The 21862-nt window shown below is 40.7% G+C and overlaps 1 protein-coding gene across 1 annotated transcript; it reads right to left on the minus strand.

Moving 5' to 3' along the window:
- Window positions 1–275: 275 nt before the first annotated feature.
- Window positions 276–21627, minus strand: LOC134528887 (uncharacterized). Its single transcript, XM_063362553.1, has 5 exons — window positions 20554–21627; window positions 18917–19441; window positions 18669–18763; window positions 1067–1335; window positions 276–897 (listed from the first exon to the last, which is right to left on the minus strand). The coding sequence occupies exons 1-5, from the start codon at window positions 21341–21343 to the stop codon at window positions 276–278; spliced, it is 2301 nt and encodes a 766-aa protein (XP_063218623.1). The 5' UTR covers window positions 21344–21627.
- Window positions 21628–21862: the final 235 nt, after the last annotated feature.

Consider the following 21862-nt stretch of genomic DNA (forward strand, 5'->3'; position numbering starts at 1 on the left):
GCAGACTGTTCGCCGGTAGTTTGACCAGACCACCGCACTTCAGAGTGCAGCCACGAGGTGTCCTCGTCGCCTCGGAAAGCCCTCCGACCCGCCGTACCTCGGCCCGGCGGGTTTACAGCCGATTAAGGCCCGGATGCGACCGCACTCGTGAGGCGACGACCGCCATCAACCCCAGCTGGAAAATGGCAACTACAGTGCCCAGGCAGGAGGCACCTGGGGGTTTCCTCAGTACCTCCACCGACTACAAGGCTAAAGGGGAAACCTCGCCGTTCAGTTTACAGCCCATTTTTAGGCACCGGCACGCCACAGTCAGCACTGCTCCCAGCGACTCGTCGTTTGTCTACGACGTCCCCCGACGCCACTACCTCGCCCCCGCCCGCCGCCGCCGCTCGCCGCCCAACCCAGCCCCCACAAAGGTACGTTCTGACGCCGCCCGACTCGTCACAGACACTCGACCCGCTGCTTGCACGGCCTGACTCGTCACCGACGCCTTGTAACTCGTTGCCAACTTCATGCATCACGACGCTGCCTCCTCCTGGTTTCGACATCATCCTGCCGCTGAATCGCCCTGCCATGCCCGGCGTCCCGATGCCGACGCGACGCCTGATTGACGCACCGCCACCCGGATTTGACGCCATCATGTCGCCGGACTGCCCGGCCACATCACCGCCATCCGCACCGGTAGTCGAGAAAGTGCCATGCAATGAGACGCCCGGCGCCCCGACGCTGATGCGACGCCTCAGTGACGCACCGCCGCCCGGATTTGGTGGTTCACTGTGTCCGCCTGGCTTTGAGACACAGCTGGTCTGGCCTGCGAGCTTCCATCCGACGCCGACTGCACCACTATCAGTCCATCGCGCCGAGACGCCCTCGAAAACAGACCAAGACGCCTCAGGCCTGTCCGAGGCGCACGTTGCGAGGAGACGCCGGCCTACGACTCCAATCGTACAACGGAAACGCCGCCGCTTTGTCTGGCTGCCCGAAACGTTTCGTGCATGTCGCAAGATGGCTGGATTGCGACGCCCAGCAAAGAAGCCACTGCGGTCGCTGTCTCAGCTAGTGTCACTGTGCCCGCCTGACGCGGCGCAGGTTGACGCCGCGACGCCCCGCCAGCATACTCCACAAACCACGAGCGTGACCAAGACCCGGGCCACACAGCCTACCGCCCACCCAACACCGGCTGCTAAGCACCAGCCTGTCAGCGAGGCCGAGCCGGGCCGTGCCAAGCACCGCCCGCCCGCAACGAGCCACCAGACCGCAGTCACCCCACCAGGCGGCCGGCACCTTGGCCGCCGCCGATCCAGAGCTGCTACCGCCGCCCGCCGCAAGGGACAGCTGGTGGGTCACCACCTCCAGGTTAGTGTACCAGCGCCCTGTGTCTGTGTTCCTCGACCACAAACATTAACATTGCCACGTGGGAGTGCACGATGTAAGCAGTGTAGCCCCCCCCCCCCCGCGCCACGCTACTTCCTACGACCGCAGCGAGTTGCGGCGCCGCCCCGATGCTGCAACACGTCGGACGCCGTAGAATCGTCACATCGGGCTCCTTCGGGGGGGGGGGGGAATTGACGTCGACCGGGGCTACGCCCTCCCTAAGCTCGATGTGCCTCAGCCGTCGACACCCCTCTCCTCCCATCACCACCCTCTATTTCAAACCTCCCGCCCCATGTGCAGGTGTGTGTGCGTGTGAGCCTTGGCCCTGCAATAGGCGAGATTAGAGTCTGTGCCACGACCCCTTTTATTTTATCATTCAATTTTAATGTTTACGTAATTGCTACCTGTCTTTTCTTTAAATAATATTCCCTAAGGGTTATGTTTGCAGTGCTAGTTGGTAAGGACAGCGCAGCGCCCCACGCGGCAGGCAATGGAACTACCCGCAACCCAGTTTGAACCTATCGTGAAATTATAATGGTGTGCTTTTGCGCACCTATCTCTGTCTCTGTCTAACAACTTGTGACGTCACTTTGGATGGACTTGTTTAGTTGGTATCAAAAACTATATAAGATAAGACCGGTAAGTCAATGCTTTATTCATGTACCCAGATTAAAATGTGCGACTTTACTGCCATCTACTGGATGTCCAAACAATCTCTGAGACGCGAGCGCATTCTAGCGGTACCTAACTGAACTAGCTACGTAAACTACGGCCTGGCGGGACTTTTAAAAATACGGCGGTAAATTTGAATGTATGAATTAATTTTAATATATTTTTTATGCTGTTAATGCTATTTATTGCCAGTGTTGTTCTATAACCATTTTAATAACATGTATAAAAATTAACTGTACAAGAAAAATGGTGAAACACATGGTAAATAAAGGAATCTGTACAGTGGAAGACATTACATTTTGTGTACCAATATTTTCACCAGTTAATTTTCTCTGTCAATTATTAAAGATGTTCTACAAATTCTCAGCCTTGAAATAGATTTAACAGCATTAAAATATAAATGAAAATGAATAGTTTGTGGAGATTAATAAACCAGTCAAGCCCTGAAAGTGAAGCAGCTAGAAATACTAATTAAATTAAATATTAGCTGAGATGATTGTACACATACATAACATTTATTGGTGTGTCCAGTGATGTGAAATGTATAATGGAGTTATTTTTCCCCAATAAGAAGAGTAATGTGCCCAGTGGCATTAACTGCTCTGAATTTCAATTATGTGATGTAGCGATGCATTACCAGAACTGATACAGAGCACAAAATAATTTGCGTTAATTCACATTGCAGTAGCACAACCACTTCCACAACAGTTTTTACAAATGTGCTCCTCAATGAATGCAGTAGGTCAGTGCTGGAGATTGGCAGATGCATTAAGATAAAGGTGTGGCTCACAGTTAATAGCAAGCAGCACTGCCAGCAGAGCACCATTTGATAATGTAGAAATGTAAAATTGATTTATACTGTACACATTGAAATCAGCAGATAAGTGTTCACCTGATAATTAGAACTCTTTAAGGGATATTCTTTCCCATAAAAATAAAACTGAAACAAATAAACATCCAAAAATGTATATTAATCAGGTAAATTTATTTCATACACATCTTTGTTAATACAATTTTACTTAAGTTAACTCAATAATATTTTATTCATACCACACTATCTTTATGGCACAGTTAATCGATGCAGTGGATTGAAAAGGATTTTGGCCTTTGCCTGAGGATTTTGCCATGAAAAATTATGCACACCAAAATTCTGTTATGAGTTGCAAAAGAAAATAACTGTAAAAAAAACTCAACTCAAACGACAAAGAACAACTACGTCAATCAATGTTCATAGAATATTTTCAATACAACTGATTATAATCATTTGTACAAGTGGAAGCATTACACAATTGCAAAAAAAAAAGTCTCTAATTTATTAACTAGGTATGCCAAAATAATTAAAAAATAAATAAATTCTTTTGCAATGGAAGCAACAATGTATATAGATTTTAACAAATAAAAATAATGTCACAATAAATTAAAATTTATCACAAATACATATTGTTAATATTTCTTGATTGTTACCAAGGATCTGACATCGTCCGGGGCTACGCCCAGCTCGATATGCCATCACACCCCGCCACTCCACTCCTTCCCGGTCGTTTGAATCTCCCGCCGAAATGTGTGTGTGTGCGTGTGAGGGCGCCGCGAACCACAGGAAGAGGGCGCAGTAGAATCAGTGCTTCGTACCCTTAAATTATTAGTAATTGGATGTTTGTAATTCGCTTTCCTTTTTAGCCCCTGTTATTTTTATAATATTTGTCATTTCAATAATTAACGTAAATTTTAAGTGTATTGATGACGTATCCTGCAGGCCGCCAGAGACGTAGACTTGCCGAGGCCATAATGCAAAACCGATCTTCACCTTCTATTGAGAACTGCATAATAAATTTCTAATGTAATTCTTATATTTTATAATTCTATGTAAGAGATTAAAGAATAGCTTTTAGGGTTTTCTTGAGTAAGCCTCGGCGCAATACGGCCCGAATAACGGTACCATCCGTTTTGGCGCGCTGCGTCATTGTCTAGCCACCCGGACGGCCATTGCTCTGCCCAGTCGATCTCTAGCGCTCACCGAGGTAGGAAGCACGCCGCACTCCGGGGACTTCAACTTTGATATTCATCTGATCCGGTAATTCTGTCGACTAGTAAGTACTCTAAAACGCTTTCGTGTATCCCCGGGGCCTACCTCGGGAGCCGACTGTTTGATTAATATCTGTTAACTCCGGTAACGGGACTTGAAACTTTCGCGAACAATCTAGCACGGCCACGTGGTGGCCGGCCTCACCTAAGCCTATTGCGCCGTAAGGCTTTTGACTGTTAAACGACGGGACTAGGAGTATGTAAAGAATTATCGTGCCGATGTGTGTGCAAGGCCAATAAAAACCCGAATCCGTATCTTGCGTTGTGATTGACCACGTGTGTGTTACCCGAGTACCTAGGGGCGTGTGGGACGCCTTGAGAGCCCACGGTAGGGATTAAAGCGTGCCCGACGCTGAGAGCGGGCTGTAGGTCTGGTTATTGCATAGGCAGTATTCGGGGGAAATGAGTCACGTCTCCACACGGGCGACGTCACGCCCTGGGATAGGAGTCTTGCCGGGTCCACGTGCCCCTACACGTGGTGGCGCCCATTAAATTACAGCCTAACATCTTAACAACAACCCCCGGCCACGTCAGATCCATTTGTGATATTTAATGGAAATTCTGACATAGTTACAAAAAAAATTTATCCTGTAATCAACCACAAGGATATGTAAATGAGAATGGATTTGATGGAATAGAAACGTTTGAACCAAACATTTTTACATATAAAATTTTGTTTTCCTTAAAATCATAAAATGACTTAAGTTGATGTTAATTTTGTAGGTAATAAATTAAATTAGTTTGAAAGTCAGGTCGTGTTCTTTTATTGTGGAATAAATAATTTTTTTTATAATATGAAGTTTCACAGAACAAGTTAATTTAAAACCAAACACATTCAAAAAGCACACATACATGTGCTTTCACTCTTTTGTATGCATATGCACTTGCACAAAATGTAAATATGCTAAGTTAGAGAAGAAAAATGTGAAACAACTTTTGAGAATGGATATACAATACGTTCTACGGTCCGGCAGGAATATTAAATTTACTATTTTTAAAGAATTGATTACATGTTAATTTTATGTATTTTAATCTTGAATCTTTTTTTTTGCAAAGCAGTTCTGAAATGCCTTAAAAAAAAGTAGAAAGAAATAAATGTGCAATAAAAATGGTCAAAGTTATGTCTACACGAACATTATAAAATGTACCCCTACCTCAAATTTCAGAGGACAGATCCCTGTGTGATTATTATACCATATTACTATTGTACAGATTGTATTTTTTCCCCTCAAATTTTCTGCACAAAGACTTGACCTAGTAAAGTATTTGTCTCATTCTGAAAAATGTTTTGAGATAAATTTCATTATGTTCATATTGGTAAAATCTGCAGCATTAATAATGTGAAGTTATATGTTCTGTCCATTTTTAAAGGCTTTGCATAAATTATATAGCTTAAAAACATTAAATGTTTTCTAATATTAAAATGATGCTAGACTTACCAGCAACTACTCCCATATTAAATATAATTGTAATGAATGCATTCACATACTATTCAACTGCTTACACACATGAAGTGGAAAAATAGTTTTATCTACATAATATGTAAAGATATTAAAAAATACTGCAATAGTAATAAAGGACCAGTGCTAAAACATACACAGCAATAATTTGACATTATGACAGAGACATAGCAGTAGTATGTTTTGGGGGCTACTGGATCAGGATGCAGGATGTGGAGCCGAGAGCCGGCTCCGCCATCTTGGATTTGTGACGTCACGGCGGCAAAAATTCCTTAAAATTCCTCAAAAATGACTCAAAATGACTAAAAATTTCCCGTTTTAAGAAAAAAATTCCCGTTTTCGAGGGAAAAATTCCCGTTTCGAGGGAAAATTTCCCGTTTTAGTCCTTAAAAATCCCAGCGGCTAGAAATGTCCTGATAGAGGCTTAAGCATCCTTAACTCAAGCCTCAGTTAAGCCTCTATCAGGATGTGACCTTGACCTTTGACCTTGACCCCGACGGCCATCTTGGATCCACAATCTTGGATGACATCATTTCGTTTTCTCGAACATTCCGGCATTGTGTTATCCGCCATTTTTAATTATGACGTCACCGTTGCAATTTCCGTTACGGCCGCCATCTTTAAATTTATTATCCGATTTTAATGAAAAAAATTTAAAATTTATAAAAAAATTTAAATAAAAAATTTTTAATAAATTATTAATAAAAATCATACATTTACGACACGGAGCTCGGAGTCCTCGGTTCGAACCCGACGAGTGCAAAAAAAATAAAAATGACGACCGATCCTTCCCCCGCGGTGGCTGCAGGCATACTGACTCCCTCCACTTTTTTTTTCAAAGCATATATATCGTCAGGTAGTATGACGTCATGTCCGCCATCTTGTCCTCGTCTGCTGGAAGCCATCATCAGTGTATCGTCGGCGAGAGTGCGCTGACGCCATGTTAGTTTAATTCTTATCCGCTAGAGTGCAGTAATCATTTATTATTGCTGTGACACCCAACATATTGTCATTTGGCCGCCATCTTGAAAATCAATAATTATTTAGCTAGAAATTAGGGAAAAATTCCAAAATTCATTAAATAAATTTGTAATCTATATACTGATCGATTAGGTCGACTAAGGTCCTTGGTACGATCTAGGACGATGCAAAAAAAATTAAATATAACATCAATTTAACATAATAGTAACAGGTTCGAGGAATTAAACACCACAAGTTCTTTTACAAACATAATATTTATTACATAATTTCTATTCTACTACAGGATCATTTGCGAAAGCCAGAAATCTTATAATCATTTAGTTCCGCAGCGGTGTGAAATGACTAATTCATAGCTCCAATCGGTTTATACTAGACAGAGTCCAGCCAGAACCTTTACAGACATAGTCCACCTCTTCTTGACAGAGTTTCTGGATACCGTTTTTAACAGTTTGCTTCACATCGTTAGAACTGTAAATTACTGCAGCCGATGTCTTGAATGCACACTTCTTCACTTTGTCATCGAACGGATATGGCTTTCCATATATACAGTCCAACCACAAGTTATATTTCAAAGGTCCGTTTGTTGCTACATCATCAGTAAGCTGATTGATTATGTACTCTCTGATATCATCAAGAAAATTACAAATGTCTTTCGACTCACCGAACGTATTTAAATAATAATAGTAGTCCTTCAATGTTCCACGAAATGCAGACTGCGCCAAGTAGAAGCCATTATCGTTCACTTGTAATGCGCTGAACACAATCTTAGGTTTATTTTCCTGTTCAGACGTCATACCAATCGGTTGCTGCACATCGGTTTTCTTGCTTGTACGCTCACGAGCCTTCAACCTAAACCGAGGAGTCGAAATTTCTGCAGGTAGTTCAGCAGTAGGCACACGGACTTCACCTTTACAGTTTTTTGCATGTCTTCGCAAATTATCAATTCGAGTAAACCATTCATGACACTCATCACATCGAAACTTCATGCGAGATGGATTCTTCGTGCATTTGCTCCGCTCATGTCTTCGTGCATCATGAGCAAATGCGAACGACGTATCACAGTAGCTGCAAGGATACCGTGGTAATGAAGACGAACCTTTCAGACCCGATCCAGATACTGACGTTGCCGCAGTTGCACCATCTCCAGGCATACTCTTATGAACATCAATGCATCGTTGTTGCGCCGAAACCTTTACTTTCTGCCGAACAGCAGGACCTTTGCATGCCTTCATGTGCGTTTTCATATTATCTTTTCTGGCAAACTGCTTATGACATTTCTCACAAACAAACATTTTACGATATAGGTTCTTGGCACATTCTCTATTCTCATGTCGTCGAGCATTGCTGTTGTTTGAGAAAATCTTGTCGCAGTAACAGCACCGATGTTCGTTAGTTGTTGTCGATTCAGCATCCATTGAAGTCTCCATTGATGGCGAACCAGCGTTCGCCGAGTTTCCCTGTGCAGCCAGCACTAGCGGCATTAAAGTCTCTTCTGCTGGCGGTACCACGTCTGTTGAAGTCTCCTCCAGTGTTGACATCGACGTTGCCAACAGGATCTGCTCCACCATCGTCGACGCTGACGTCATGGTTCCCGCAGTCGATGGTACAACCTCCATCGAGTTCGTCGTTAAAGTCGGTAAAGATGCCATCGAGTAGGCAAGAACAGGTAATTACGTGATTAATGCACCAGAAGAAACAAACTAGGTGATCCTTACACCGACGACGTCAGTAACAAACTAAGAATCCTGTTGTCTAGAGCTCGCTTATATATACATGCACCGTATGGAACAATACGCTAGTCAAATCAAGAACCATTTACAATAATACTAGAGTCAAAACAACATTAAAAATAGAAGGACCATCAACGAAAAGGCAGCACATTTGGAAGCACCGACAACGAAAAGGCAGCACATTTGGAAGCACCGGCAACGAAAAGGCAGCACATTTGGAAGCACCGAATATGAAAAGGCAGCACATTTGGAAGCACCGTCATCGAAAAGGCAGCACATTTGGAAACACCGACAACGTAAAGGCAGCACATTTGGAAGCACCGACAACGTAAAGGCAGCACATTTGGAAGCACCGACAACGAAAAGGCAGCACATTTGGAAGCACCGACAACGAAAAGGCAGCACATTTGGAAGCACCGACAACGAAAAGGCAGCACATTTGGAAGCACCGACAACGAAAAGGCAGCACATTTGGAAGCACCGACAACGTAAAGGCAGCACATTTGGAAGCACCGACAACGAAAAGGCAGCACATTTGGAAGCACCGACAACGAAAAGGCAGCACATTTGAAAGCACCGACAACGTAAAGGCAGCATATTTGGAAGCACCGACAACGAAAAGGCAGCACATTTGGAAGCACCGACAACGTAAAGGCAGCACATTTGGAAGCACCGACAACGTAAAGGCAGCACATTTGGAAGCACCGACTACGAAAAGGCAGCACATTTGGAAGCACCGTCATCGAAAAGGCAGCACATTTGGAAGCACCGACAACGTAAAGGCAGCACATTTGGAAGCACCGACAACGTAAAGGCAGCACATTTGGAAGCACCGACAACGAAAAGGCAGCACATTTGGAAGCACCGACAACGAAAAGGCAGCACATTTGGAAGCACCGACAACGAAAAGGCAGCACATTTGGAAGCACCGACAACGAAAAGGCAGCACATTTGGAAGCACCGACAACGAAAAGGCAGCACATTTGGAAGCACCGACTACGAAAAGGCAGCACATTTGGAAGCACCGACTACGAAAAGGCAGCACATTTGGAAGCACCGTCATCGAAAAGGCAGCACATTTGGAAGCACCGACAACGTAAAGGCAGCACATTTGGAAGCACCGACAACGTAAAGGCAGCACATTTGGAAGCACCGACAACGAAAAGGCAGCACATTTGGAAGCACCGCCAACGAAAAGGCAGCACATTTAGGATACATCATCGAATAAGGAAGCACATTTGGAAGCTCCATCAACTAAAAAAGGCAAAAAGGAAGCACAAGTTACGAGATCTAAGTCTTAGTAAGAAATCATAATACAAGAAATAAAAACATTACATTCTTATAATTTAAATTATTTATTTTATTGCTTTACATTATACAAATGCAAGTAAAACAAGTGAATATTGTATGTAGCCAGCATTCCTCAGTTCCTTGAGTATGAAGGATATTTCTTTGATGCACGAATAGTTTCCTGCACAAAGCGAACCATGTAGAAGTCTTAGCCGGTCAACCAATATGTTTGGATCTTTCCATGATGTGTAATCATTCTCTTCTACGACCATCTTCCTTGCACCTTTATAATAAATATTATGATCTCTGGTGTCTTCCGTTTTACCACCAACCTCAGGGTAACTTTCATGTTTGAGACGGTGATCATCACAAGCTTGATCAGATTTATTTAATATATCAAGGTCGTTTCCATCGTTTCGGACTCAGGACACCGCCACATTCTTCGATCTTGGCAGCTTTAGGTGCTTCATCATAGTCTATGTCTTTGTCAACAGCCTCAGAGTCACTGTAACAATCACCGTAGAAGGAATCGTCTTCACCCAATTTACCGTAATAATTCGATGTTGATGATGTTGAAGTGTCTTCATCGTCTTCATGCTTCCTTTTTAGGAGTCCATCATTTTTACAAAGTAGGAAAGATCTACTTGAATTCGGCTGGAATATATTCTCACTTTTCACGTTAAGGATGCTTCCATTGTCTTCATTCTTCCGTAAATCATCAACCTTCTTCAATTTAAGTTCTTTGTCGAGATCGGAAGAGCCAAGAAAATTATTGTCGTAATGCAGATCACTCTTTCTTAGGCTATTAGATTCATCGTTGTCCTCTAGCTTGTACGCAGGCTTGGCGCTACAAGTTCTGCCATGTCTTTTTAGGCTCTCTCTCCGCGTAAACGACTTGCTACATCGAACACAACTTATCATATTGCGCAGTGGATTTTTAACACAGTCATTCTTCTCGTGTTGTCTTTTATTCTTTCTCAAGATAAACTCTTTACTGCAAAACTTACACCTATGTTCTTTCGATACAGCGTCAGATCCCAAATCGGAATTCATATTAGTTACTGAGACTAATGTCAGATACCAATTGAGTGTTTTGAATTAGATTCAATACTTAAATAGAAATTTTTTCATATTTCATCAGCGAGAATTAATATATCTCATGCAAAAGTACTTTATGCATGTAGTTCTGCTTTTCAACAACAGATGTCGCCACATGTTGCTTGCAGGTAAATAATATTTAGTTATTTTATGCGGGATGCGGGATGCTCACTAACGATCGCAAAAGAAGGATGGCTTCGTTAGACTCCAAGGAAAAGGAAGTTCGTCTTGCATGTTGGTGCTCCACAGATGTCTCATGGCGTAATATTAATTTGACTGAGTAATGAATGATATTTGTTAATTCCACCTGATAAAAATATTGCAAGTTTTGATTTAGTAGCAGAAATTATCGAATTAAATGTAACTCCAAATAAAATGACATGTCTCATTAGAACAAAAAAAAATCCATGCAGAGGGCGGTTTCTCAGAATAGTCAGAAACACTTGAAGAAACCACAGGAATGATTGCAAGAACACGGGAAAAACCATCATAATATTGTCAAGAATAATCAGGAGCACACTGAGAAAACCACTATAATATTAACAATAATAATCGGAAGCACACGGAGAAAACCATCATAATATTGACCAGATTAATCGGAAGCACACAGAGAAAACCACCACATGTTTTCTTTGATATCATAAAATTACAAGAAAAAATATTTAAAAATAAAAATAAATTAATAAAAAATTAAAAAAAATAAAAAAATGCATAAACAGTTTCTGCTAGCTTGTAAACTTATCATTGTTGAGCAAAGATAGAGTTCCTGTACAAGCCAGAAATTTTAGCATTTTAATTTTTTTTAATTTTTTATTAATTTATTTTTATTTTTAAATATTTTTTCTTGTAATTTTATGATATCAAAGAAAACATGTGGTGGTTTTCTCTGTGTGCTTCCGATTAATCTGGTCAATATTATGATGGTTTTCTCCGTGTGCTTCCGATTATTATTGTTAATATTATAGTGGTTTTCTCAGTGTGCTCCTGATTATTCTTGACAATATTATGATGGTTTTTCCCGTGTTCTTGCAATCATTCCTGTGGTTTCTTCAAGTGTTTCTGACTATTCTGAGAAACCGCCCTCTGCATGGATTTTTTTTTGTTCTAATGAGACATGTCATTTTATTTGGAGTTACATTTAATTCAATAATTTCTGCTACTAAATCAAAACTTGCAATATTTTTATCAGGTGGAATTAACAAATATCATTCATTACTCAGTCAAATTAATATTACGCCATGAGACATCTGTGGAGCACCAACATGCAAGACGAACTTCCTTTTCCTTGGAGTCTAACGAAGCCATCCTTCTTTTGCGATCGTTAGTGAGCATCCCGCATCCCGCATAAAATAACTAAATATTATTTACCTGCAAGCAACATGTGGCGACATCTGTTGTTGAAAAGCAGAACTACATGCATAAAGTACTTTTGCATGAGATATATTAATTCTCGCTGATGAAATATGAAAAAATTTCTATTTAAGTATTGAATCTAATTTAAAACACTCAATTGGTATCTGACATTAGTCTCAGTAACTAATATGAATTCCGATTTGGGATCTGACGCTGTATCGAAAGAACATAGGTGTAAGTTTTGCAGTAAAGAGTTTATCTTGAGAAAGAATAAAAGACAACACGAGAAGAATGACTGTGTTAAAAATCCACTGCGCAATATGATAAGTTGTGTTCGATGTAGCAAGTCGTTTACGCGGAGAGAGAGCCTAAAAAGACATGGCAGAACTTGTAGCGCCAAGCCTGCGTACAAGCTAGAGGACAACGATGAATCTAATAGCCTAAGGAAGAGTGATCTGCATTACGACAATAATTTTCTTGGCTCTTCCGATCTCGACAAAGAACTTAAATTGAAGAAGGTTGATGATTTACGGAAGAATGAAGACAATGGAAGAATCCTTAACGTGAAAAGTGAGAATATATTCCAGCCGAATTCAAGTAGATCTTTCCTACTTTGTAAAAATGATGGACTCCTAAAAAGGAAGCATGAAGACGATAAAGACACTTCAACATCATCAACATCGAATTATTACGGTAAATTGGGTGAAGACGATTCCTTCTACGGTGATTGTTACAGTGACTCTGAGGCTGTTGACAAAGACATAGACTATGATGAAGCACCTAAAGCTGCCAAGATCGAAGAATGTGGCGGTGTCCTGAGACCGAAACGATGGAAACGACCTTGATATATTAAATAAATCTGATCAAGCTTGTGATGATCACCGTCTCAAACATGAAAGTTACCCTGAGGTTGGTGGTAAAACGGAAGACACCAGAGATCATAATATTTATTATAAAGGTGCAAGGAAGATGGTGGTAGAAGAGAATGATTACACATCATGGAAAGATCCAAACATATTGGTTGACCGGCTAAGACTTCTACATGGTTCGCTTTGTGCAGGAAACTATTCGTGCATCAAAGAAATATCCTTCATACTCAAGGAACTGAGGAATGCTGGCTACATACAATATTGACTTGTTTTACTTGCATTTGTATAATGTAAAGCAATAAAATAAATAAATTAATTATAAGAATGTAATGTTTTTATTTCTTGTATTATGATTCCTTACTAAGACTTAGATCTCGTAACTTGTGCTTCCTTTTTGCCTTTTTTAGTTGATGGAGCTTCCAAATGTGCTTCCTTATTCGATGATGTATCCAAAATGTGCTGCCTTTTCGTTGGCGGTGCTTCCAAATGTGCTGCCTTTTCGTTGTCGGTGCTTCCAAATGTGCTGCCTTTACGTTGTCGGTGCTTCCAAATGTGCTGCCTTTACGTTGTCGGTGCTTCCAAATGTGCTGCCTTTTCGATGACGGTGCTTCCAAATGTGCTGCCTTTTCGTAGTCGGTGCTTCCAAATGTGCTGCCTTTTCGTAGTCGGTGCTTCCAAATGTGCTGCCTTTTCGTTGTCGGTGCTTCCAAATGTGCTGCCTTTTCGTTGTCGGTGCTTCCAAATGTGCTGCCTTTTCGTTGTCGGTGCTTCCAAATGTGCTGCCTTTTCGTTGTCGGTGCTTCCAAATGTGCTGCCTTTTCGTTGTCGGTGCTTACAAATGTGCTGCCTTTACGTTGTCGGTGCTTCCAAATGTGCTGCCTTTACGTTGTCGGTGCTTCCAAATGTGCTGCCTTTTCGATGACGGTGCTTCCAAATGTGCTGCCTTTTCGTAGTCGGTGCTTCCAAATGTGCTGCCTTTACGTTGTCGGTGCTTCCAAATGTGCTGCCTTTACGTTGTCGGTGCTTCCAAATGTGCTGCCTTTTCGTTGTCGGTGCTTCCAAATATGCTGCCTTTACGTTGTCGGTGGTTTCAAATGTGCTGCCTTTTCGTTGTCGGTGCTTCCAAATGTGCTGCCTTTTCGTTGTCGGTGCTTCCAAATGTGCTGCCTTTTCGTTGTCGGTGCTTCCAAATGTGCTGCCTTTACGTTGTCGGTGCTTCCAAATGTGCTGCCTTTACGTTGTCGGTGCTTCCAAATGTGCTGCCTTTTCGATGACGGTGCTTCCAAATGTGCTGCCTTTTCGTAGTCGGTGCTTCCAAATGTGCTGCCTTTACGTTGTCGGTGCTTCCAAATGTGCTGCCTTTACGTTATCGGTGCTTCCAAATGTGCTGCCTTTACGTTGTCGGTGCTTCCAAATGTGCTGCCTTTACGTTGTCGGTGCTTCCAAATGTGCTGCCTTTTCGTAGTCGGTGCTTCCAAATGTGCTGCCTTTACGTTGTCGGTGCTTCCAAATGTATTGCCTTTACGTTGTCGGTGCTTCCATATGTGCTGCCTTTTCGATGACGGTGCTTCCAAATGTGCTGCCTTTTCGTAGTCGGTGCTTCCAAATGTGCTGCCATTTCGTTGTCGGTGCTTCCAAATGTGCTGCCTTTTCGTTGCCGGTGCTTCCAAATGTGCTGCCTTTTCGTTGTCGGTGCTTCCAAATGTGCTGCCTTTTCGTTGATGGTCCTTCTATTTTTAATGTTGTTTTGACTCTAGTATTATTGTAAATGGTTCTTGATTTGACTAGCGTATTGTTCCATACGGTGCATGTATATATAAGCGAGCTCTAGACAACAGGATTCTTAGTTTGTTACTGACGTCGTCGGTGTAAGGATCACCTAGTTTGTTTCTTCTGGTGCATTAATCACGTAATTACCTGTTCTTGCCTACTCGATGGCATCTTTACCGACTTTAACGACGAACTCGATGGAGGTTGTACCATCGACTGCGGGAACCATGACGTCAGCGTCGACGATGGTGGAGCAGATCCTGTTGGCAACGTCGATGTCAACACTGGAGGAGACTTCAACAGACGTGGTACCGCCAGCAGAAGAGACTTTAATGCCTCTAGTGCTGGCTGCACAGGGAAACTCGGCGAACGCTGGTTCGCCATCAATGGAGACTTCAATGGATGCTGAATCGACAACAACTAACGAACATCGGTGCTGTTACTGCGACAAGATTTTCTCAAACAACAGCAATGCTCGACGACATGAGAATAGAGAATGTGCCAAGAACCTATATCGTAAAATGTTTGTTTGTGAGAAATGTCATAAGCAGTTTGCCAGAAAAGATATAATGAAAACGCACATGAAGGCATGCAAAGGTCCTGCTGTTCGGCAGAAAGTAAAGGTTTCGGCGCAACAACGATGCATTGATGTTCATAAGAGTATGCCTGGAGATGGTGCAACTGCGGCAACGTCAGTATCTGGATCGGGTCTGAAAGGTTCGTCTTCATTACCACGGTATCCTTGCAGCTACTGTGATACGTCGTTCGCATTTGCTCATGATGCACGAAGACATGAGCGGAGCAAATGCACGAAGAATCCATCTCGCATGAAGTTTCGATGTGATGAGTGTCATGAATGATTTACTCGAATTGATAATTTGCGAAGACATGCAAAAAACTGTAAAGGTGAAGTCCGTGTGCCTACTGCTGAACTACCTGCAGAAATTTCGACTCCTCGGTTTAGGTTGAAGGCTCGTGAGCGTACAAGCAAGAAAACCGATGTGCAGCAACCGATTGGTATGACGTCTGAACAGGAAAATAAACCTAAGATTGTGTTCAGCGCATTACAAGTGAACGATAATGGCTTCTACTTGGCGCAGTCTGCATTTCGTGGAACATTGAAGGACTACTATTATTATTTAAATACGTTAGGTGAGTCGAAAGACATTTGTAATTTTCTTGATGATATCAGAGAGTACATAATCAATCAGCTTACTGATGATGTAGCAACAAACGGACCTTTGAAATATAACTTGTGGTTGGACTGTATATATGGAAAGCCATATCCGTTCGATGACAAAGTGAAGAAGTGTGCATTCAAGACATCGGCTGCAGTAATTTACAGTTCTAACGATGTGAAGCAAACTGTTAAAAACGGTATCCAGAAACTCTGTCAAGAAGAGGTGGACTATGTCTGTAAAGGTTCTGGCTGGACTCTGTCTAGTATAAACCGATTGGAGCTATGAATTAGTCATTTCACACCGCTGCGGAACTAAATGATTATAAGATTTCTGGCTTTCGCAAATGATCCTGTAGTAGAATAGAAATTATGTAATAAATATTATGTTTGTAAAAGAACTTGTGGTGTTTAATTCCTCGAACCTGTTACTATTATGTTAAATTGATGTTATATTTAATTTTTTTTGCATCGTCCTAGATCGTACCAAGGACCTTAGTCGACCTAATCGATCAGTATATAGATTACAAATTTATTTAATGAATTTTGGAATTTTTCCCTAATTTCTAGCTAAATAATTATGGATTTTCAAGATGGCGGCCAAATGACAATATGTTGGGTGTCACAGCAATAATAAATGATTACTGCACTCTAGCGGATAAGAATTAAACTAACATGGCGTCAGCGCACTCTCGCCGACGATACACTGATGATGGCTTCCAGCAGACGAGGACAAGATGGCGGACATGACGTCATACTACCTGACGATATATATGCTTTGAAAAAAAAAGTGGAGGGAGTCAGTATGCCTGCAGCCACCGCGGGGGAAGGATCGGTCGTCATTTTTATTTTTTTTGCACTCGTCGGGTTCGAACCGAGGACTCCGAGCTCCGTGTCGTAAATGTATGATTTTTATTAATAATTTATTAAAAATTTTTTATTTAAATTTTTTTATAAATTTTAAATTTTTTTCATTAAAATCGGATAATAAATTTAAAGATGGCGGCCGTAACGGAAATTGCAACGGTGACGTCATAATTAAAAATGGCGGATAACACAATGCCGGAATGTTCGAGAAAACGAAATGATGTCATCCAAGATTGTGGATCCAAGATGGCCGTCGGGGTCAAGGTCAAAGGTCAAGGTCACATCCTGATAGAGGCTTAACTGAGGCTTGAGTTAAGGATGCTTAAGCCTCTATCAGGACATTTCTAGCCGCTGGGATTTTTAAGGACTAAAACGGGAAATTTTCCCTCGAAACGGGAATTTTTCCCTCGAAAACGGGAATTTTTTTCTTAAAACGGGAAATTTTTAGTCATTTTGAGTCATTTTTGAGGAATTTTAAGGAATTTTTGCCGCCGTGACGTCACAAATCCATGATGGCGGAGCCGGCTCTCGGCTCCACATCCTGCATCCTGATCCAGTAGCCCCCAAAACATACTACTCATAGCCACTTTCACAGCCATTTTTACTTAATATACTCTTTGAATGTAATGATGTGATGGAGTTAGTGCAGACCACTGATTGCACAACCATTATAGTTGGTGAATAAAAGTACACATAAGTTCCACTTTACAACATTGATATTAGCAGATCATTAGTATTCACTTGAGGATTTGTACACTGGTAGACTGTTGGAGACTTTCCTTCAATACAAACTGCATGATGCAAATGAATTGTTGACATCAGCATTGTTATTATTAAAAAAAAAAAAGTCTGTAAAAAGTAAAACTCAAATGGCAGCCACGACATTTGTAAATTTTAATTCATTTAATTTTTTTCAATTCAACTGATCACCACTCATTTTTGGTAAAAAAATTTCCAACATTAGTTACCTACAAATACCTATTGTAATTGAATAATTCTAAAATCATAACCATAATCACTTACCGTATCCCATGAGAACAAAGTGAACAAACATCTGTCTTTTTCCCATTATATGAACACATACGGAAACTGTCAAAATCCTGCATACAAAAAAGAAGTATAAAAAATTGGTGCCACCCCCATCCTTCCTTTTACCAAAACAAATAACAATATCAGGAAACATAATTACAGCTTCCAAATAACTACAAACATAACACTATAGTTATGAAAATAATATTGCAATAGATAAAATACTGATAAATGCATTTATATGAAAATAATCTACCTAATAACCTGAAGAATTTGTAAAAACAGTAAAATGCCTTTACTGCATATAATAAATATAAGGATTAGTTACAAGAGTATTTCCAATGCTAAAAAAATAAATGAACTAAACTAGGTCACCATGACATTGAACCAAATAATCAACTGATCTATTGTATAACTGGAAAACACTCGTGAAAAGTTGGGGAGGTCAGGGGCCCTCCAACACCACTCACCATCAACTATCAGCCATTCAACATACTGAACAGAGAATCAATAATCAAAATTACTTGTGTGTTAATATGCTAATTTTTCTGTACTGCTGTTTACTATTCTTTGTTGTAATCAATTTTCTATTCATACGTTTGCACCACCACCAGCGCACCGAGATTTCTGCAGCTGCTTTTACAATACCCTTTTGAAGATAATCTGAATGTTGTTCGCAGGCAGTCTCTTCAAGCCATGGCATACTAACAATATCCAGAACATGCTGAGATAGTGACAGCAAAAGATTATCAATGTGGCAGTTGACAACCATGAATTCTTCAAATATATTTGCAAACTTTGCAACAAAAGTGAGCAAGTTCTGAGATGGGTAGGTAAGACTGTCAGACACACTTGAATAATCTTTGAAACTTACACCAGTATTACAAAAATCAACGTTACTTCCTAACAAACACACTTTGCACTTGTCACACTTAACTTTCTCCAACAGCTTGTGGGCAATAAACACTGCAACATATGCTGATGACAGAATGGATGCATCTCCTGTTTCAACTGCACAGTCAATTCCAGTTACAGCACTGTGTAACATATCTGATGGAAGTTTTGTATAGTCACAAGTTGAATCTTTTTCACTTCCTTGACATTCAGTTACAAGGAAACACCGCAAATAATTAAAAATATTGGCATCATCCTTTCGGCAGTTACCTGAGAAACTCTTGAAAGCCAATCCATTAACAATGGCAGTTTTCAAAGCAGCAGCAAACTGAACACAAGTTGGATTGGTGTTTGCACCACAATACGAACGAATCGACCCAAAAAGATTTTCGAGTGGATTTTGATTAAGTGCTCGCAGCTGCAAATAGCTGAAGCCTGCTTCTGATACAACATTCCAAACATTGATGACTGCATTGATGGACGTTATCCATCCCCACTGTGAAGGTGGATGTGAGACAGTGCATCGTTTCTTACCTGGTCTCAACGGTGGTGTTTTTTGTTTTCTCTCACGCCTTAACCTCCGGTCAGCAACAGGATCAGTGCAAAACTGCCAGTTGTGGATGAGGCTTTTAGCTTTTTCTTGCCAATACTCTAAATGTGGACTTGACTCCGACAAGCAGCACCTGAGGGGCTTGCCAGTGTCGGGATATCTGTCAGAACCGTTGAAACTGTCGAACAATTCATCGACATCAGCTACAAACGATGCTGTCACAGTAGCTTCTGGAGGAAGTATATCTGAAAGAGAACACAATCAGTATTACTTCTATGAAACGTGTACAATGTATATGTACAAAAAAGGGTTGCCACCTAAAAAAATAAAATCTGTAAATATATATATATATTAGTTTATTTTTTAAAATTTCTAGTCATTACTTTACTGAAAGTAGTTTACCAGTTTAATGGTTACTTAGTTTAATGATTAGTTAGGTTGGCAACCTTAAAAAACTACGAAACTGTGAAAATGTTTGGTTAGGTTAGTTACATTAAAGATTTTTTTTTAAACTGGTAATAGTTTGTTATTTTAGGTCAGCTACATTTCAAGTACTGTGAAAAAAAGTTGAAAGTTAGACGTGTTTGTAAAAATTTCTGACATTTGTTATTCTTAACCTATAGGCAAAACAGGATCATAAAACATCCCTTATCATATTTCTAGTCCCAAAATTTTTTTTATTCGTATTCTGAAATCAAAAAGATATCAGATGCTAAAACATCAACTGTTATCTTTAAAAGATTTGTGCAATGGGAGTGCATGACTTGATGTAAGTTTTTGGAAATATGCCATTGCTAAGAACTTTTTCTGTTGAAGAAAAACTAAAAAAAAAATAAAGAAATAAATAAATAAAAATACTTATTTCTTTATTTTATTTTTTAGTTTTTCTTCAACAGAAAAAAGTTCTTAGCAATGGCGTATGTCCAAAAACTTACATCAAGTCAAAACATCAACTACAGTAGAAAATTACCAAATTAATGTTAAATCTGAAATAAGTGCCACATGGCTAAACAAACATAAAACAGGCAGCTTATGTTTTACTACTTGATATGTAAAATAGCCTAAGGTGGGGAAAAAAATTCAAACACTATTCTTGGGAATTTTACAGCCTACAGAGTAAATTATATTTACATACTATATGTGTGAAATATAAAATATTCATTTTTAAAAATTGCTTGCAAGAACACAGTCCTGATGTGAGGCTTAGGTAAGGATGGTGTGATGTTTCACAAATATAAAATGACTGCTGCTGTCATCAATTAATTTCCAGATAAATTAATAAATAAGCTGAAGCCATGCTACCCATTAAACTTACATTACCAGATTCAGAATATAGAAAGAAATATTTGATACCCACCTCTACTGACAAAACTGTGGATAGCTGCTGCAACAGTGTGACTCATGACTTGGGCTGCTGTCGATACCTTCATTCGCTCACTTGAAGTTGGAGCCAGATGTCCTTCAGTAACTTTTGGTGCTAGTCTGAAAATTGATTTCTTGTCTTCCTCGTACATTTTTTCAATGTGTTCCCACCTGGCAGCACCAGTGATTGGTATCTCCCCACGAAAATTCACACCCCTCACTATGTGTGAAAGAAACATGTTCCTAGTACATTTCAATAAATGTGGCGGATCAAAAACAACAGCAATCTCATGTCCAATGAAATGAAACACTGGGTCTGGAAATTTTGCTCCAAGCTGCTTCAATGCTGACACATTGTTGGTGCCCATGTCACAAACTGTGACAACAATATTTAAACCAACTGCGAAACAGCAAGCTAGTACTTCTTCAACTGCAGCTTTCAGTTTTCCACCTTTCATGCCACCATGTGTGAAATAACAGGCAACTGGCTGTTTCCACTTCTTCCTTAGACCTCGTAACATGAACACCATAGCATAGTTTGCCCAATCAGCACATCGAGAGCTGCCACTGTCAACAAATCCCACAATTTTGTCCTCTTTAGGGCAATATTGAACATGTTCTTTCAAAGACATTTCATCGAACATTAATGCACAATAACGATCTGGAGACAAAAGTGATGAAATAATTTCTTTGATGAGAAGCATTACTCGGTTGTCAACACCACACTTGAAGGGTATAGCATTCAGCAAGTTCAATAATTTTTTCTTGGATGGCAAAACAAGCATGCGTCGAAGAAGAGAGTAACACGAAGAGCTAGAATCTTCTCATCTACTGTCCAACGTCTTCCTTGGGGTTTTATATTTTTGAAGCGTAGCTGTGATGCTAGGAGATGATAGGCTGCAGTTGACATATTCTTGAGCTCTCTAAGCTGAAGGTCAGCTGCCTTATCTACAGTTTCACGAAAAGTCAAATTCTGTTTTCTTAGTTGTTTGCAAACACGTTTCATGGCTTTCACTTTCCCTTGAACTTGTCTTAGTATTTTCTGTTTCTTTGGTGTCAACATAGACATCCTTGAAACACCGCAGGTTTCCAGAAGAGTAGTTCCTGTACATTTTTTGCTCTTAACATACAGTGGTGTCTGAAATGATTCAACTGTTGTATCAATCATTTGCACAGCTAGTTCTTCTGAGACCTCATTTCTACTGGTGGAGCACATTACAGGATCTGTTATTTGCAGTCTGCAACGTGCTTTCGGTGGACACACAGGTGTAGATGATGTAGACGGCAAGAACATACTGTTGTTG

Source organism: Bacillus rossius, chromosome 2 (genome assembly GCF_032445375.1).
Source record: "Bacillus rossius redtenbacheri isolate Brsri chromosome 2, Brsri_v3, whole genome shotgun sequence".
Taxonomy (NCBI): Eukaryota; Metazoa; Arthropoda; class Insecta; order Phasmatodea; family Bacillidae; genus Bacillus; species Bacillus rossius.

Bases quoted from the DNA above. Each gene is read 5' to 3' on its own strand.
- LOC134528887 (XM_063362553.1), bottom strand. From the start codon at position 21,343: ATGCTTGTTTTGCCATCCAAGAAAAAATTATTGAACTTGCTGAATGCT. The intron at 18,764-18,916 runs GTAACTGCCGAA...TTGACTGTGCAG, and splicing joins GGCTTTCAAGAGTTTCTCAG to TTGAAACAGGAGATGCATCC. The intron at 898-1,066 runs GTGACACTAGCT...CGCCTCGGACAG, and splicing joins CGCCGCGTCAGGCGGGCACA to GCCTGAGGCGTCTTGGTCTG.